Source organism: Microplitis demolitor, chromosome 2 (genome assembly GCF_026212275.2).
Source record: "Microplitis demolitor isolate Queensland-Clemson2020A chromosome 2, iyMicDemo2.1a, whole genome shotgun sequence".
NCBI classification, from domain to species: domain Eukaryota; kingdom Metazoa; phylum Arthropoda; class Insecta; order Hymenoptera; family Braconidae; genus Microplitis; species Microplitis demolitor.
Window position 1 is genome coordinate 17862565 of NC_068546.1, and position 16133 is coordinate 17878697.

Here is a 16133-nt window from a genome sequence, read left to right on the forward strand (position 1 = left end):
CCCGAATTTTTTGAAAATTTTCTTAGTGGGAAGTTAAAAATATTATTTTATAAAAAAAAAATTTTTTTTATGTCTAATAAAATATAAATTGACTTGAGTATTTTGGGATACCAGCAAACTTGGAAAAAAAATAAATTACAAAAAAATACTTATATAAAATATATATTTTTCTATTATTTTAAAGAACCAATCATAGGTATTATACAAAACTTAAATTTATTAATAAACTATGAGATGATTTATTTTTTTTTACGATCGAAAGCTGAAAAAAGTAAATCCATCAAATTTGTTGGTACAGAATTATTTTGAATTATCATGTTATCTTCCGATTTTTTACCTTCAGAAAGACATGAAGGTTTATCAAGAATTTTTTTCGCTATATTATTTAAATTTATTAAGAGCATTTGTTTTTGAAGAATTGGTACAAGCAAATTGAATTTATTTATTTTTTTATTTATATTATTAACAATCTCTTGATAATTTTTTAAAGTATTTTTCCATAATTTATCCTTCTCAAGAGATAATGGAAGTGATCCTAATTCATTTCGAATTGTAGTTAATTTACTTTCCAACTCTTTTGTTTCTTCGCGTATTTCTTTTGACAATTGTATCCATTCTGGTACAAAACCATTGTCTATCAATATCTGAAAAATGATAATGAATAGTCGATTGTGTAGCAAGTAATAGCACAAGACGATATCAGTTAAGGGTGAAGTTGACTGCTTGAGTCAAAAGCGAGAGCTGACATCACCCGAAGTCAGAAATCGTGTTTTATCACGTGCCATGCACTATATTTCCTACATAACCTGCAATTATACTGCGAGTTTTTATGCTTAGAGCCAGTCAAAATAGGCTAGTTTCTAACCAATAGCGCAACAAAAAAAGAGTTCTATATTTTAAATATGCAAATTTAAGTAATGTAATTATTTTTTATACTAGAACCCATATTATTTTTTACCATACTTACACTGAAAGTTCAATTTCCTGCCCTGTTTAGTGGGACGAAAAACGTTTTTTTCTTTTATCAGAAAACCAATGATAAAAATTTGCGCATGCGCCATTCTTCTCACAAACAGAGGCAAGCATTTAAACATTCAGATGCAGATCTGGTGAAAATCGTATAACATCACAGAGGTAAGACGTCCTAATCCACCTTCGTTTTGCTTCAAATAGGCAATTAAAGACGTAGTTTGGGATGTCTTACTTTCCCCCCTCGGTGTATAATATACTATTAAATTTTCCTAAACAATGCTGTCAGTTTAGTTGGTTATTGGAATGACATAGATATTGAGAAGTTTGTGGTATCTTTAGATGGCGCTATTGTAAACTGTGTGTGCTCCGGATGCCACGTATCGTTGTAAGGGCACTCACTCTCATTCTGAAACTCTAAGCTGACACGTGTATCAGTACTGTTTGTTAAAAATAAATATATATATAGTTATATATGTATTCATGGTCTTAAATATTATTTGATAGTTCACCCAAAATACACCACAATTGGTGACGAGGAGAAAACAGAAAAGAAAATTGGTACGGAAATAAGTAATTAATAAAAATACAATTATAACAAGGTAAATTGTTGGCGGCATTTTACATTAACGTGGCAAAATATCGAAAGAAAAGGTTGAAAAGATGGCGAAGTGGGTAGGAGAGCAAAAGAGATATTTAGAAAATGAACGTGCAGCAATGATGAGAGAAAGACAAAAGTTAAATGGGGAAAAGCAAAAATTTTCAAAAAGGTGTATACAATTGGAGCTAGAGAAGAAACAACTTGAAGAATTGTGACTGGAGGAACTCAGGTTAACGGAAACGAGGTAAAATTCGTAACAAATTACACCAATTGTGATGGGCAAAATAGGTATATGAGTGAATTTAAATTACATGATTGGACCGGTTGGATTGAACGTTTTGATCATTATGTGGAAATTAATAGTGTGAGTGAAAATAGTAAAAAGTCACTTTTCATTACATCTCTAAGTTTAGAAGCATATGAACTGTTAAGGAATTTATATGCACCATCATCGCCATCAACAAAACTCTTCACAGATCTAGTTAAAATTATGAAGGATCATCTTAAACCGGCCTCAAGTACAATCACTGAAAGAATATCGACAGTTAGATGATCGATGCACTGCGATTTTTGAGAGAGTTTAGAATCAAATATCCGGGACCAATTTGTATGGGGCCTAAAGAGTGGAGCGATGAAAAAACGACTATTAGGAGAAATGAACTTGACATACACAAGGGCCATTGAAATAGCTACATCCTTTGAATCAGCAACGAAGGATGTCCTGAGAATGGAAAATTCCACAATGCAGAAGTTGGAGCCAACAGATTTTAATTACATCAATAGAGAAAGGAAGATTCCGACAAAGTTTAACAGGAAGTGTTTCTGTTGCGGTAAAGATAATCACGTATTAAGTGAATGTAGGTATAAAGATTGTAAATGTAATGTATGTAAGAAACAAGGGCATTTGTTTTACGTCTGTAAAAGCGGAAATAGAGATAGGAATAATAAGTATAATAATGATAATCGTAATACGCTTCGGTATAGTAATAAGAGAAAAAGTTTTATGTCCTACAATGCATAAGGTCAAAATTATATTGAAGATTTAGATTTATCGAGCGATTTGGAGAAGTTATTTTGTGTGGATGAATGCAATGATATTAAAGTCAGTAAAGATAGTTTAAGTAATAATGATATGTTAGTTGAATTATTAATTGAAAAACAAAAGATTAAATTCGAATTGTTTTAATACTAAAAAATTTGAATTAACTAATCGAATTTTCAGATCATATCAGGGAGGTACAATGAAAGCACTAGGGACTATAAATGTTAAGGTTAATGTAAATGATATTGAATATAATTTAAAATTATTTGTATTTAATGGTAATAATAATCCTATTATTGGCAGGAATCGAATAAATGAATTCGGACTTTTCAAGTTATCAAGAGTTTTAAACTGGTCAGATGAAATTAAATTTGTGGAAGAAGAGGAAAAGAGAGTAAAAATAATCGAAGAATTTCAAGCTGTTTTCTCGGAGACATTGGGGAAATGTAATAAAAAAAAGTTTAAGTTGGAATTAAAAGATGATGTCACACCAATTTGCTGCAAACCTAGACCGCTGCCTTATTCCTAGAAAGAGAAGGTAGAATTAGAAATTAAACGTTTGGTTAAAATGAATATTTTAATTCCTGTAACTGATAGTGAATGGGCTACTCCAATAGTTCCTGTTATGAAAAGCAATGGTCAAATTAGAATTTGTGGAGATTATAAAATCACGTTGAACCAAAGTTTAAAAAGAACAAGCATCCAAGACCGCGAGTTATGAATTTATTTGCAAATTTTAAAGGGGTGACTTGTTTTTCAAAAAAAGACTTAGACAGCGCGTATCAGCAACTAGAGTTAGATGAAGCCTCAAAAAAATTAGTAACGATTGCAACCCATATGGGTTTGTTTGCATCTAACCAATTATGCTATGGAGTTACTCCAGCTCCAGGATTATTCCAGAATTCGAAAATGTTCTTAAGAACATTGGTAATATAGCTATTTTCTATGATGATGTTGTGGTTTGGGAAGAAACATCAGAAATTCACGAAAAACGTTTATAGTTAGTTTTAGAGAGACTCAAAGATTGTGGGTTAACGGTTAGGGCAGAAAAATGCCAATTATACGCACGAGAAGTAGATTTTTTGGGATATCCGTTGAGTAAAAACGGCGTGGGAGTTTCCGATAAAAAAACAAGTGCAATTTAAAAGATACCTGTTCCTAGAAATCAAATAGATTTACGCTCTTTCCTAGGGATGGTCAATTATTATTCGAAATTTATCAGGAACTATTCGAGATTCGTAGAGCCGTTATATCAATTACTTAAAAAAGAATGTGTTTGGATGTGGTAGAAAGAACACCAAGTCGCATTTGATAGGATTAAGGCATGTCTACGTTCGCACGAGGTTTTCATGCATTACGATCCATCGTTGCCAGTCAAAGTTACCTGTGATGCATCTCCTTAAGGAGTTGGTGCAGTTATTGCTCATGTGGTGGGAAAGGAGCAGAGACCAATCGCTTTTGCATCACGGGTATTGACTGCTACAGAAAAAAACTACTCGCAGAATGATAAGGAATCCCTGGCTATTATATTTGCAGTTGAAACTTTTCACCAATATTTATTTGGTCGAAGTTTTATATTGAAGACAGATCACAAACCATTAGTTTACATATTTGGGTCAAAGAAAGGCATTCCGATCATGGCAGCGAGTAGGTTACAGCGATGCGCTGTAATATTGTTATAGGGTATGATTTTTTTATTAGATATATTAAAGGAGTCGACAATAAAACAGCTGATTTTCTTTCACGGCACCATATCATCCAGCATCTAATGGCGCTGCAGAGAATGCTGTGTGTACGTTCAAAAAGAAGTTGAAGGCTCTAGTCAAATCGGAGTATGACCAAGATGAGGCATTGGTACGGTATCTATTCTACAGCAGAGCCACCCCCCATGTGACTACTGCGGTGAGTCCCGCCGAGCTTCAGATCGGGCGTAAATTTAGAACGCGATTGGATTTGATACGGCCGATGCTACGATACGATATAGAGTGCAAGAAACTAGCACAACAACGTACTGCACCGGGAAGTCGTGTGATTCAGTTCGCGAATGGTACGAAGGTCATGGCCAAAGATTACAGGAGCAATTCCTGGGAGCTGGCAACTATCATTGAGCAACTGAGTCCTGTTGCATATCTAGTCGAGACCACTAATAATCAGTTGTAGAAGCGCCATGCTGATCAAATAAGAACCTGCAGTCAAGGTATAGAACGACGAACGAGTGATTTAGCACGCTATTTGGAGAGACGTGGCTTGTAGAGACAATATTCAAGGCTCGGGTGAACCGGTAGCGAGCATTGACAGCAGTGAGCAGGCACTACCAGGTATGAACGTTGACGATAGTCTTCAGGATCGTACGGAAGTTACATGGGGTGGGTAGAAATTGATAAGTTTCTTTCCAAGGGAACAAACTCTCTAGTTTCTGCCTGCTAAATTAGTTTTTGACTTCATTCCATTCCTGCACGAATCGCATTTATTTATTGTGAACCTTGTGGTGTATTTTGGGTGAACTATCTTATAATATTTAAGACCCTGAATACGTATATAACTATGTATATTTATTTTTAACAAACAGTACTGATACACGTGTTAGCTTAGAGGTTCAGAATGAGAGTGAGTGACCTTATAATGATACGTTGCGACCGGAGCACACACAATTTACAATAGCGCCATCTAAAGATACCACACTCCTCCCTTGTTAGCCTAGTCCTTACAAATTTAAACTTTCGCTGCAGGTATGGCAAAAACCACAGCAGAAGGTAGGACATCGCAGTCCGTGTGTATGTTCTAGTTTTTTCTCTTAAGTTGTAGTATACTAATGATCATTTATTAATAATTATAAATATATATTAGACTGATTCAAAAAAATCGACTATTTTTTTTCTCGAAATCCCCTATTAAATAGTTGCAGGCAGGTGAAATAAGATGCTTATGAAAAGATGAGCTCTTAATATTAATATTCAGAGGTCGCTCATCGCAATATTCTATTTCCCTTTTGAATAACATGGGAAAAAAGACTTTTAAGTTTAGAATTTTATACCTTGGCAATGACTCATTACACGGATAAGCTTAAGATATATTTTTATAAGGAATTATATACTCTACAAAGAAAGTCTCTTATCATTTTTCGATAAATTAATCTGTTCAAAAGTTACTGGGGCTTGAAATCAAATTTATAGTTGATTTCGAGATCTTTTTACTTTTCCAGCGAAACTATTAGACTTATCACAAAGTGTCATTTATTTTTTTTTGCATAGTATTTTATTCCTTACAAATTATCTTTGTGAAAGATTTTTGAAATTCCACAATGTTTTCTAGTTATTTTCATTTTAATTTCAAGATCTTGAAATTAATCAGAACATTATTTTTTTTTAAGAGCTTGGTATTAAAATGAAAATAACTAAGAAACAATGCGGAATTTCAAAAAACGTTAACAGAGATAATTTGTAAGGAATAAAATTCTATGCAAAAAAGATCATATGACACTTTGTGATAAGTCTGATAGTTTCATTGGAAAAGTAAAAAAATCTCGAAATTTAATGTAAATTTGACTTCAAGCTCTAACAACTTTTGAACGAATAGATTTATGAAAGAATTAAAAACTCATTGTTACTTAGTTATAAAAATCAGAAAACGCAAAGAAAAAAAATGAATTCCATATTACTCTTACGGAAAATAAAAAAGTGCGATGCGAAACCTCTTGATCTTAATATTAAGAGCTCTATCTTTCACAGCTATACTGCTATATCTAAATGAAACTTTTCAACTTGTTTTTGAAAAAAAAAAAAAAAAAAAAAAAATTTTTTTTCTTATGGTTTTAAAAGTTAGTCTTGGGTATAAAAAAATCCTTCTAAAAGAGCAGCGTCGAATGACACCTCGAAAATCAAAATCGGTTCAAAAGTTACAGAATATTTACATACGTACGTACATACATACATACACTCGGACATCGTCTTGAATTTAGTCAGAATAGCTTCCTAGAACCTCAAAACGTTGACATCTGTAGGAATTTCGATTTTCACAAATCGGGGTGAAATCAATAACTTCTCAAATTTTTGAAAGTTGCAATTTTCTTAGCGGGAAGTTAAAAAAAAATTTTTTTTTTTTACGTGTAATTTAAATGAGAAAATTAATATTCGTTGAGCTCTTAGCAGGATTGAGCTTTCGAGCTACTTTTTTGGGAGGATTTTTCTAATACCTTAGACTAACTTTTAAGACCACAAGATTTGAAAAAAACAAAGAAGAAATGTTTATTTTGAAACACCTAAATATATATATTAAAGTAATTGTTATTTCCCTAATAGTTACCTCATTTAATTTATGTGTTACAAAATCAACATAAGGATTTTGTGCAGTAGCACGATCTTTAAGGGGTTTCCCCATACCAGGCAGGTCTCTAAACTCTCCTCTATTAATAGACTCTTGAATTAAATCTTCAACTAAACGATCAATACCAAACCGTGTTTTAAAATCTCCCGCTCGATGTTTCTCCATTCCTACAAGAGTATTTTTCTCACAAGCTTTTATTTTTTTCAATCTGTGTTCCGTAATATTGTCGACAGCTTTTTGAGCTCTTTCAACAGTATGTCTTCGCTGTCTTTCTGATGGTGTCCCAACGCCGGTATCATAAGCTAAATAATTACGATGTTGTGGTGCTGTATGCTTGGAAACAAAATTTATTATCAATTATTAACTGTATTAATAAACAATTAGCGTAATTAATAAATAATAAACTGCTGTACTTTGATATCAAATTCTTCAACATCCGGTAACGAATTAGTATCATCCTTACGGGAATTTCTTTCTCGTTGAATTAATCTATATGCCCTTTCAATCTATGATCATTTCAATAACATACATTAATTAATTAGTTAGTTAATTAGTTAATAATCAATAATAAATACTTCAGAAAATTTATTTGAGTTAGCACTTGGTGATCCACTGTCTGGATGATATTGTTTAGCTAAATGTACGAACGCTAGTCTTAAATCTTCATCTTCGCAACTTTCCTTTAGCCCAAGAGTTTCGTATGATTTCTAAGCAATTAATTAACTAATTATATAAAAAAATTATGATTGAATAATTAATTCATTATTTTACCTTCAATGATGTCTGGTGTTTGCGACGAATAAATTGTTTTGAATTCCCATTTAATGTCAGTAAACAAAGACATTTTAAATTATTTATTGATAACGTTTTTGAACAGTAACAATTTAAAGGCTTAATTAACATTTTTATTTGTGCATCTCAATAAATAACCAAATTAATTAATCAATAGTTTAATTTCAATTATTTTATTGCGGAGTAGTGTATTAGAAAAATAATATTATGTCACTATTGCACATGTGATTATAAATATATGTTTGCTACATCTGTATATTTATATGTTGAAAATTGAAGAAATCAATAGTAACAGCAAATGAACGTGTTGGGATTTTTATTATCAGCAATAAGTAATTGTTTGAATAGTTATTTTATAATAAATTTTATTTTATTTATGAGTAATTTTTATTTGTGATTTATTATTAAAAGGGACTACACGTGTGAAATTTTGAGAAAATCAATTTTTTTTGTATATTTCCATAGTCTATACCTTCAAAAATAACATACTGAAATTTTAAGTGCATATCTCGAATAGTTTTTTTTAATTATAGCTATCTGAAGAGCAGCCGCTTATCGGTTCTCGAAAATACATTTTTCAAAATTACTAGAGTTATAACTCGAAGGCAAATCATACGATCGATTTGATTCGAATTGCAGTTTTTTTTATATGTTTCTACATACCATGAACCTCCAGTTTTCCGATTGAATCAAAAATGTAATTTTGGCAGGCCAAAAATCATCAAATTTTCGCGCAAAATTAAATTTTTTTTTAAAAAAACTCTATCAGTTTGTTACATTTCAATTTTTTTCTTAGCCCGAAAGTCATGGTATGGGAAATACCTTCTAGTTTAATTAACTTTTTGGTTTTCTTTATATCATGAACGGTGAAGGACGCCATCACTGCAGCAGTGGGAGGACTTTTTTTTTTGGAGCCTTGGGAGATTGTGAAGAACTCGTTGAATAATGAATTTTTCGGTTCAAAAATTGTATCTTGTATTCATCATATACCCATAAAACATTAAAACATTTCATGCAGTAGTTTTCTTTAAAAAAATTCTCAAAAATCATTTATTTCGGGCGGTCACACTAGTGGACCTTCTTAAAATTCACAAAAAAAAATGTTAGTTGACAGTCTGATTGAAAATTATTTTTTCGCTAAATGTACACGCTGATAAAATCAACAAAAATCATCACTAAATAAAAAATTAGAAAGTTGGGACTGGTGCCAACATTTCTTAAAATTTCAGTATGAGGACAAATACAATACAGCCCGTTCGTTATAAGCAACCGTCAGGGTTTGTAAGGGAAGATATTGTTAGAAAAATAAAAAATTTAGTCTCCCCCTCCATCTTAATTTTTGACGCATGTTTTACATCTGTGCATTATGTATGTGAATCGTTTCAAGTCGTTTGTTACGAATAAATTCCGTATAAATCAAAGTGAAATAACATTTATGGACAAAAATTTATTATTATAAAAATTTTTCTTTTAAACCAAAAGAAGTGATGCTTATAACGAGCGTCATGACATTAAATTTTCACCAGAACTGTACCAAAACCCGGAAGTTTAAATTCTTACCCTGTTCAGAGGGAAAAAAGACGTTTTTTTCACTTATGAGAAAGCAAATGATAAAAATTAGCGCATGCGCCATTCTTCCCACAAACAGAAATCAAAATTTAAACTTTTGGGTACAGATCTGGTGAAAAAATTTTATACATACCACCGAGGAAAGTAGGGAATCCCAATCCGCGTGTGCTACAACCTATTACACACGCCGGTTGGAATGTCCTATTTTCCTCTCTTGGTGTGTAACAGACTAATTGAGCATCTGAAAAAGTGGAGGAGCTTCAAAATCATAACAAAAAGCGTTGTAGAAGGAATTGTTTAAAACAACCTTGAACTGTAATTAAATTTCTGTGAAATTTAATAATTCATTTTTCTTTTCTATTAAAATAATTTATTTTTATAATTATGATAGACAATAGAGTTATTAACATCGCTGTAATAGTTTTTCGTTATGAAAAAAAAAATTATCTTATACAGTATTTACAAATAAAATTTTAATTATAATCATTAATACATTCAAATAATTTTATTTACTAGCTATCGATTTAATGAATTAAAATCGAAATAATTTCAAGGGCTAAAATTATGAAACTTATTAACAATGTCATTTAATTATACTAACACACATCTTTCTAGTTAACACAATATCAATATTTATTTTATTACAAATGTTCATACTCTGTAATTTTTTTTTTTAAAGTTCTGTACAGTTAATAATATGAAATTAAAATAATAATAAAAATAATAATAGTTTAGAATTTTTATTTATTCTTCTAATAATTAACAAATTATTAGTTTGGATATCACGTAAAGAAAGTTATTTATTTAATTACCTACTCTTTAGAGTTAGAGTTGATTAATATTTGAGTATGGCAACATGTTAGTAATTAATAAATTATATAATTAAATATACATTATAAATTATTCGTGCGTTCGATAAATTATGCAGCGTGAGTAGAGCATAATATCGGTTGTATTTTTTATTTCATTTTCATAGTAATGTTATATATATAAATATATTTATAAATTATGAATTAAGTATCGATTCTTAAAAAAGTCGAAGTAATTGTAATTAAGATTTAATATTTTATAAAAATTGTCTTCACCCGGAATTTGAAATTGAAAATATATATATATATATATATATATATATATATATATATTTTTATTTTTTTTTCTATAGCACCCGCACTTAATTCAATTAAATTTACATTATATATATGTATTTTTTTTTCTAAATTATAAATAATAAAAAAAAAACTTGAACTGCTCGAAATAAATTTAAAAATAACTGGCCATTATTTTCAACTAATTTATTATTTATATTTTAATTTATAAATTGTATATTATTTTTTTAAAACTATTTTATTATTAACATTATTAATTTATAAATTACGCAAATTAATTAATACTATAAAAAAATAATATATATTATCAGTGCAGGATCTTCAAGATCTGGAGAGAAATTTAACAATAGAAGTATATAAATTTTTCTTTATTTATTTATATTTATGTAAATAGTTTTTTTTTTACTTATTATTGTAATTATTTATTTGGATTCTTTTAAAATATAATAATTTTATAAATATAAATAGCAAATTAATTATCGGAATTTCGTTAATTTCTTTTATTTAACATTTAAACAGCTAACAAAAATTTTATTTGTCACGCTTCATTTGATATCGTAGAAGTTACATCGTCGTCAGTTATCATGGGCACAGGTCCACGTTGTTCCAGAGCAAATTGTTTAACTTTAGCTTCCCAAATTTCATTATTAGCAAGTACTCTGTAATAAATAACATTTATTCATTATTTTTTCTTATTATTTAATTTTTAGTTCATAAAAATAAATTGGAAAATTTGTGCGAGCCAAAGGTGATTGAAACAACACCCCAGTTGACTATAGTGACATCTATTCGATAACTAATTGGTCGTTTTATTTAAAAATTTAATCAATTTGAGTTAAAGTAGTACTATCGATACCACAAATATCAAATGTGTGCTTTGTGTAATTTGACTTCCTAGTGGGTCTGAATTATGTCAAATTATCGTATTAAGCCGCAAAATATTGTGTTTCACTGCAAATTTTCGGCAGGTTACAGTAATTTGCAGAAATTTATGGCAGAATGCGGTAAATTATTGCAATTTACGGCAATTTACCGCCATATGTGAATTTTTACTGTAACACAGTGAAATAATTCACTTTACGGTAAAACGCCGTAATTTTTCAGTAAATCTGCACGTTTACGGGGGAATACCGCACTTTTACCGATAAATACTGTAGGATTGCCACAAATTTATGGTGGAATACCGTATCTTTACCGTAAAATACCGCAATTTACGGCATAATACCGCAACTTACCACAAAATACTGTAATTTGCCATATTTTACTGCAATTTACCTTCATTCGGATCCGCCAGGGTTCCGTAGTATTAATATTTCCAATGCCGCGTAAAAGCAAAAGAGATAGAAGTATGCTCACAGTATTTCAGTTTCATTCAAAATATGAGATTATGCGCGAAAATCTATAGCGCAAACATCTATTATACAAGTTCTTGGTTTTACGTTTATTTACTAAAATAACATGTTGCTTTATTTAATAATGTAACTGTATTAGTAAATAATATGACGTATGTTTTGTACTAAAAAAATGTGCATAACACTGATATCCCCACATACTGCATTCGATACATGTTTATTTCGCGCACGTCATAACCTTCTTGGCGGCGTTGCCACATGTATGTAAGTAACCTAGCACGTTTTCTTTAATTATTTACTAATTACTCTTATCACAAGCTCTGAAACTCAGATTCTGATTAACCAAAATGTTTTAAACATTTTTTTCTTTCCATTGATACCACTTTCATTGAAATCTGAACATTACTTTTTTTGAAATAACATAAACTCTGTGATTTCTCATACAGATCGATGGTAAGCACAAACATTTTTTAATATTAATATCTTTTTTTTCAGTTCTCTGTAGACTTTTGAAAATTTAACTGGTTCATTATTTTATTATAATGTACCGATTTGCTAAGTTTTATTAAATTCTGAACGTCAATTCTAAAACCGATAGTACGACCTTAAGTTTTAATTAACTCTTTACATAACCTCAAGTTTTTACCTCCTCTCAAACTTTCATAATTAATTTATATGTATTTGAATCGCATATAAAAAAATCAAGCCTGAATCGTTTTAAAACTACAGTGCTTGTTCATCCTCAATTTTTAATTTTAACAATGAAAAATAAATATACAAATAAGTAAAAATTTTAATATGATCATTTGGCAATTAAAGGTCATTGGATATTTTAGAAAAATGAGACACTGTCTAAGAATGGGCTTAAATTTTCAATAGAATTATCGTTAAATTTTTTTTTGTGTTATTTGGAAATTTCAGTAACAAAAAAGTACTTAGAATAATTTTGATGTGTGTTAGGTTTAAAACATTTATTAAACTAATGTATAAGTAAAATTAATAAGAATTAAAAAAATACCTTCTTGTATTATCGCTAACAAGACTATCGGGTGCTCCATAAACAGGAGGATTTTCATAGGGATTATAGCCAAGCTTTGAAAGCATTGGAGCTACGTCTGGCATGTCTCTGACAACATCGTCTGGAATGTGTCCTACCCACTTAGTCAAAGCTTCAAGATTCACGGGTTTTATAACTTGATCAGAAGAACGTTCAACTCTGTAATATAATTAATTGATCAATTAAATAAATTATAAAATAATATTTTGTTTAAAAAATAACTAAATTTTATTAAAAATTAAAAATTACTTTGAAAGTGGAACACCACCAGGTTTATTTATAAATTCTTCATGATGTAGAACAGATTCATTCCAGGGTACATCGAGAAAATTGAGTATTTTTTTCATCCAATCACGTGGATGGAGTACAAGCTGTTCATAAGGTACCATCAAACATCGACTTGGACCCACCTCTTTGCATTGATCATACATCAATGATATCGCGTGATTCCATCGCGTGAGACACTGTCTATACGATGATAAATCGAATCCAGTTATCGTTACCTACATACAAATAATCTTATTAATATAAATGCATGTTACAGCAGTAAGTGGCACGTGGCCCAATAGGAACGATAGCGAAGAAGGAAAAAAAAAATTTTAATGTATGCAAGGAAATAAGGTCTAAAGTCACACTTCAAACCTTAAACAAATTAACTGTTTCGTATTTCTTCCATTAAACACTAGCTTGTATATTAAACTACACAGAAAAAAAGGATTTTTTGGCGCAAAAAAAATTTTGTCCTATGAAATGAAAATAAAAGTTTTCTTAGAACTAGAAAAAATTTTCGTTTTTAACTCATAATGCAAAAAATTTCTTCAGGCGAGTAAATTTCTTCGGCCCATAATAAAGGGCACTTACAAATATATGAACAATTTTGTCACAAAATGACTCAATAAGTCCTTGATATTTTTTGCACGCTAGCTAAAGTACATGCAACCAAAAAATATTTTTTGCACAACTATGGACGTCACAATTCTCTATTACACGCTATGACATCTCGTATTTTTAGGTGCCGAATATAAACTTTAAACAGCGAAAATTTCGATTATGTGATACACAAAAATTTGGAGGCGTTTATTTGTCTAAGAGAAAACAGTCAGCAAATCACTATATAATTAGCGGACATGATTTAAAAATGAACTGTCAATAGAACTAAATTTGAGAGAATTCTAAAGGGAAAATAAGAGTTAATTTAGTCAATTTATTGCGTTTTGAGAATTTGATTGTGTTTCTGCACATAAGTATGTACGACTAGATCAAAGGATATTATTGTTGGATGTATAACTAAATATTTTGGATATTTTAGATAAGTATAAAATATAAATAGAGATTTAATTAAAATTGTATCAGTATTAATTAACGTTTGAAGTGTGTAATTATTAACTGATAACTAAAAATGAATGGTCACCTTTCTGGATATAATTGAATGAACGGTTGCACGGCCATCACGAACCATAAATAAAAATTTAGCATTTGGGAATAACTCGAGCATATAAGAGCCCATTTTTAATGTCAGAGGATCTTTATTGCATAGTCGCGGTGCTGGTTCTCCGTGTCGTGCAATAACTTCAAGACAAAATGCTGCAATAGCACTATCCATTACCTGATGATGAAAAATAAAAAAATACGTTTATTAATTAGCGAGAGTAACCATGCGTAAATTATATAAATATACAAAAGTTTAAATGAGTTTGTTAAATTTATGGTGGTAATTAATTTATTAAGTTACCTCTTTAGAAATACCGGCTTCAACTAGACGAACGTTTTCACGTTCGGATTTTAACCAGTGAGATCTCATCTGAAGTATTCGAGGTATTACTCGTGTTTCTTGTCCACATCTATAATTATTTATTAATTTTATAATTTCATGTGCATTCAGATTTTGAACAATAATTCAAATATTACGATGTGTTAAAAAAAAAATATATATATATATATATATATATATATTTTTTTTTTTTCATTTAGGGTTGTAGGATTTTTTCTATTTCTTAAATATTAATTTTAAAAAAATTGAATTTATCAATTTCAGTCCGATGGAAAAAAAAAAAATTAAAAGATTATTTTAACTCTACTATTAATTGATTTATTAAGGAATGCGCGAATAGTTCAAACTTACGAATTGGTGAGGATTTAATAAATATATATATTATACTTATAAGTTGTATTAATTTTAAATTAGTTTAATAAAATTTATATAATTTTGTTTTACCTTACATCTGGATGGGCATCTAACATTGCCCGCATTAAAGTTGTCCCTGATCTTGGAACTCCACCAATAAATATTAATGGCATGTTTCGATCATACATATATGATTTTTTATCTAAACTTCCAACGATATATTTCTGCAACACAAGAAAAAAAAACTTTACACAAAAATCATAAAAAAAAATCGATCTATCGGTTGACTCTGCAGGCCAGCCCCAAAACTTCCCGCAGTTTTCGAGCTCCTTGAGCTTGAAAACATTGTCGAAAATACTGTTGCATGCTATTGTTTTAGGAAAAAAACCGTTTTTTAGCACTTCTTTCTCCCACGATATCTTACAAACGAATCAACCGATTGAGATAATTCATGCGGCAATCGACGCGTTTTATTGAGTCCTAGAGCTGATCAAATTTTGGAATTGATCGGATGAGTCGCTTCAAAGATAATCGAAGAAAACCGTTTTACACTATTTCGGTCTCGATCGATTTCTCTCGAACGAATGAACCGATTGAGATGGTTGAGGCGGCAATCGACGTGTTTTATTGAATTCTTGTGTTGATTAGAATTTGGAATTGATCGATCGAGCCATTTCTGAAAAATTTGAAAAAAACAAAAAAAAAATTTTTTTTTTTTTTTTTTTTCTTCCATATCTTAGAGTCTATTTGATCGATCGATTTGAAATCTTCAGAAAAGTTGACGGCCAACAAACTCTTTTGATTGCCACCTCAAACATGTTAATCGGTCAGTTCATTAAAAAGACATTAAGAGTTTACATCTATACACACACACATCACACACACACACACACACACACACACATCCAGACACTCGGACATCCTTCTGAAAATAGTCAGAATAGCTTCCGAGGACCTCAAAACGTCGACATCTGATGAAAACTCGATTTTCGAAAATCGGGATGGAACCAATAACTTCCCGAATTTTTGAAAATTAATAATTTTCTTAGCGGGAAGTTAAAAATTTTTCTTCAACTTTTGGACAAATTTTTTCAATTAAAATCAGTTATTAAATATAATAGCCGATCTTATCAGCTTAATAATTCATAAAAGATATAATAATTACAACCATTATGATATTAATTTAATAACGGACAA

The 16133-nt window shown here is 30.2% G+C and overlaps 3 protein-coding genes across 11 annotated transcripts in view; 1 reads left to right on the top strand and 2 right to left on the bottom strand.

Annotated features, from left to right (window-relative positions):
* Positions 1 to 239: 239 nt before the first annotated feature.
* On the bottom strand, positions 240 to 7977 carry LOC103568695 (dnaJ homolog subfamily C member 28). The gene is made up of 5 exons (XM_008545652.2): positions 7707 to 7977; positions 7511 to 7642; positions 7349 to 7441; positions 6915 to 7268; positions 240 to 644 (listed from the first exon to the last, which is right to left on the bottom strand). Exons 1-5 carry the CDS (start codon positions 7836 to 7838, stop codon positions 240 to 242), a joined length of 1116 nt encoding a protein of 371 aa, XP_008543874.2. The 5' UTR covers positions 7839 to 7977.
* LOC103568661 (uncharacterized) lies at positions 1143 to 5861 on the top strand. Of its 6 annotated transcripts, none has more exons than XM_008545613.2 (4): positions 1152 to 2427; positions 2793 to 2847; positions 2916 to 3058; positions 4375 to 5861. In XM_008545613.2, exons 2-4 carry the CDS (start codon positions 2834 to 2836, stop codon positions 4770 to 4772), a joined length of 555 nt encoding a protein of 184 aa, XP_008543835.1. In that variant the 5' UTR covers positions 1152 to 2427; positions 2793 to 2833; the 3' UTR covers positions 4773 to 5861. The 6 variants fall into 6 exon arrangements, 5 of the variants coding, with proteins under 5 accessions (XP_008543832.1, XP_008543834.1, XP_008543835.1 ...); XM_008545616.3 differs by having other exon boundaries at positions 2793 to 2841; XM_008545612.3 differs by having other exon boundaries at positions 1151 to 2400; positions 2793 to 3058.
* Positions 7978 to 10755: 2778 nt separating the features above from the next.
* Positions 10756 to 16133, bottom strand: part of LOC103568660 (protein-tyrosine sulfotransferase) — a 184675-nt gene continuing 179297 nt past the window's right edge. For all 4 annotated transcript variants that reach the window (XM_053742787.1, XM_053742788.1, XM_053742789.1 and 1 more), the window contains 6 exons: positions 15027 to 15160; positions 14544 to 14652; positions 14223 to 14417; positions 13061 to 13314; positions 12773 to 12970; positions 10756 to 11061 (listed from right to left, as the gene is read on the bottom strand). In XM_053742787.1, the coding sequence (XP_053598762.1) occupies positions 10941 to 11061; positions 12773 to 12970; positions 13061 to 13314; positions 14223 to 14417; positions 14544 to 14652; positions 15027 to 15160 (1011 nt within the window). In that variant the 3' untranslated portion in view covers positions 10756 to 10940. The remainder of the gene's footprint in view (positions 11062 to 12772; positions 12971 to 13060; positions 13315 to 14222; positions 14418 to 14543; positions 14653 to 15026; positions 15161 to 16133) is intronic.

Coding starts and splice junctions, on each gene's coding strand:
- LOC103568695 (XM_008545652.2), bottom strand. CDS start 7,838: ATGTTAATTAAGCCTTTAAATTGTTACTGTTCAAAAACGTTATCAATA. Junction 7,442..7,510: donor ACTCAAATAAATTTTCTGAA/GTATTTATTATT, acceptor AAATGATCATAG/ATTGAAAGGGCATATAGATT. Junction 7,269..7,348: donor TTGAAGAATTTGATATCAAA/GTACAGCAGTTT, acceptor TTTGTTTCCAAG/CATACAGCACCACAACATCG.
- LOC103568661 (XM_008545610.2), top strand. CDS start 2,812: ATGAAAGCACTAGGGACTATAAATGTTAAGGTTAATGTAAATGATATT. Junction 3,059..4,374: donor CTCGGAGACATTGGGGAAAT/GTAATAAAAAAA, acceptor CATATCATCCAG/CATCTAATGGCGCTGCAGAG.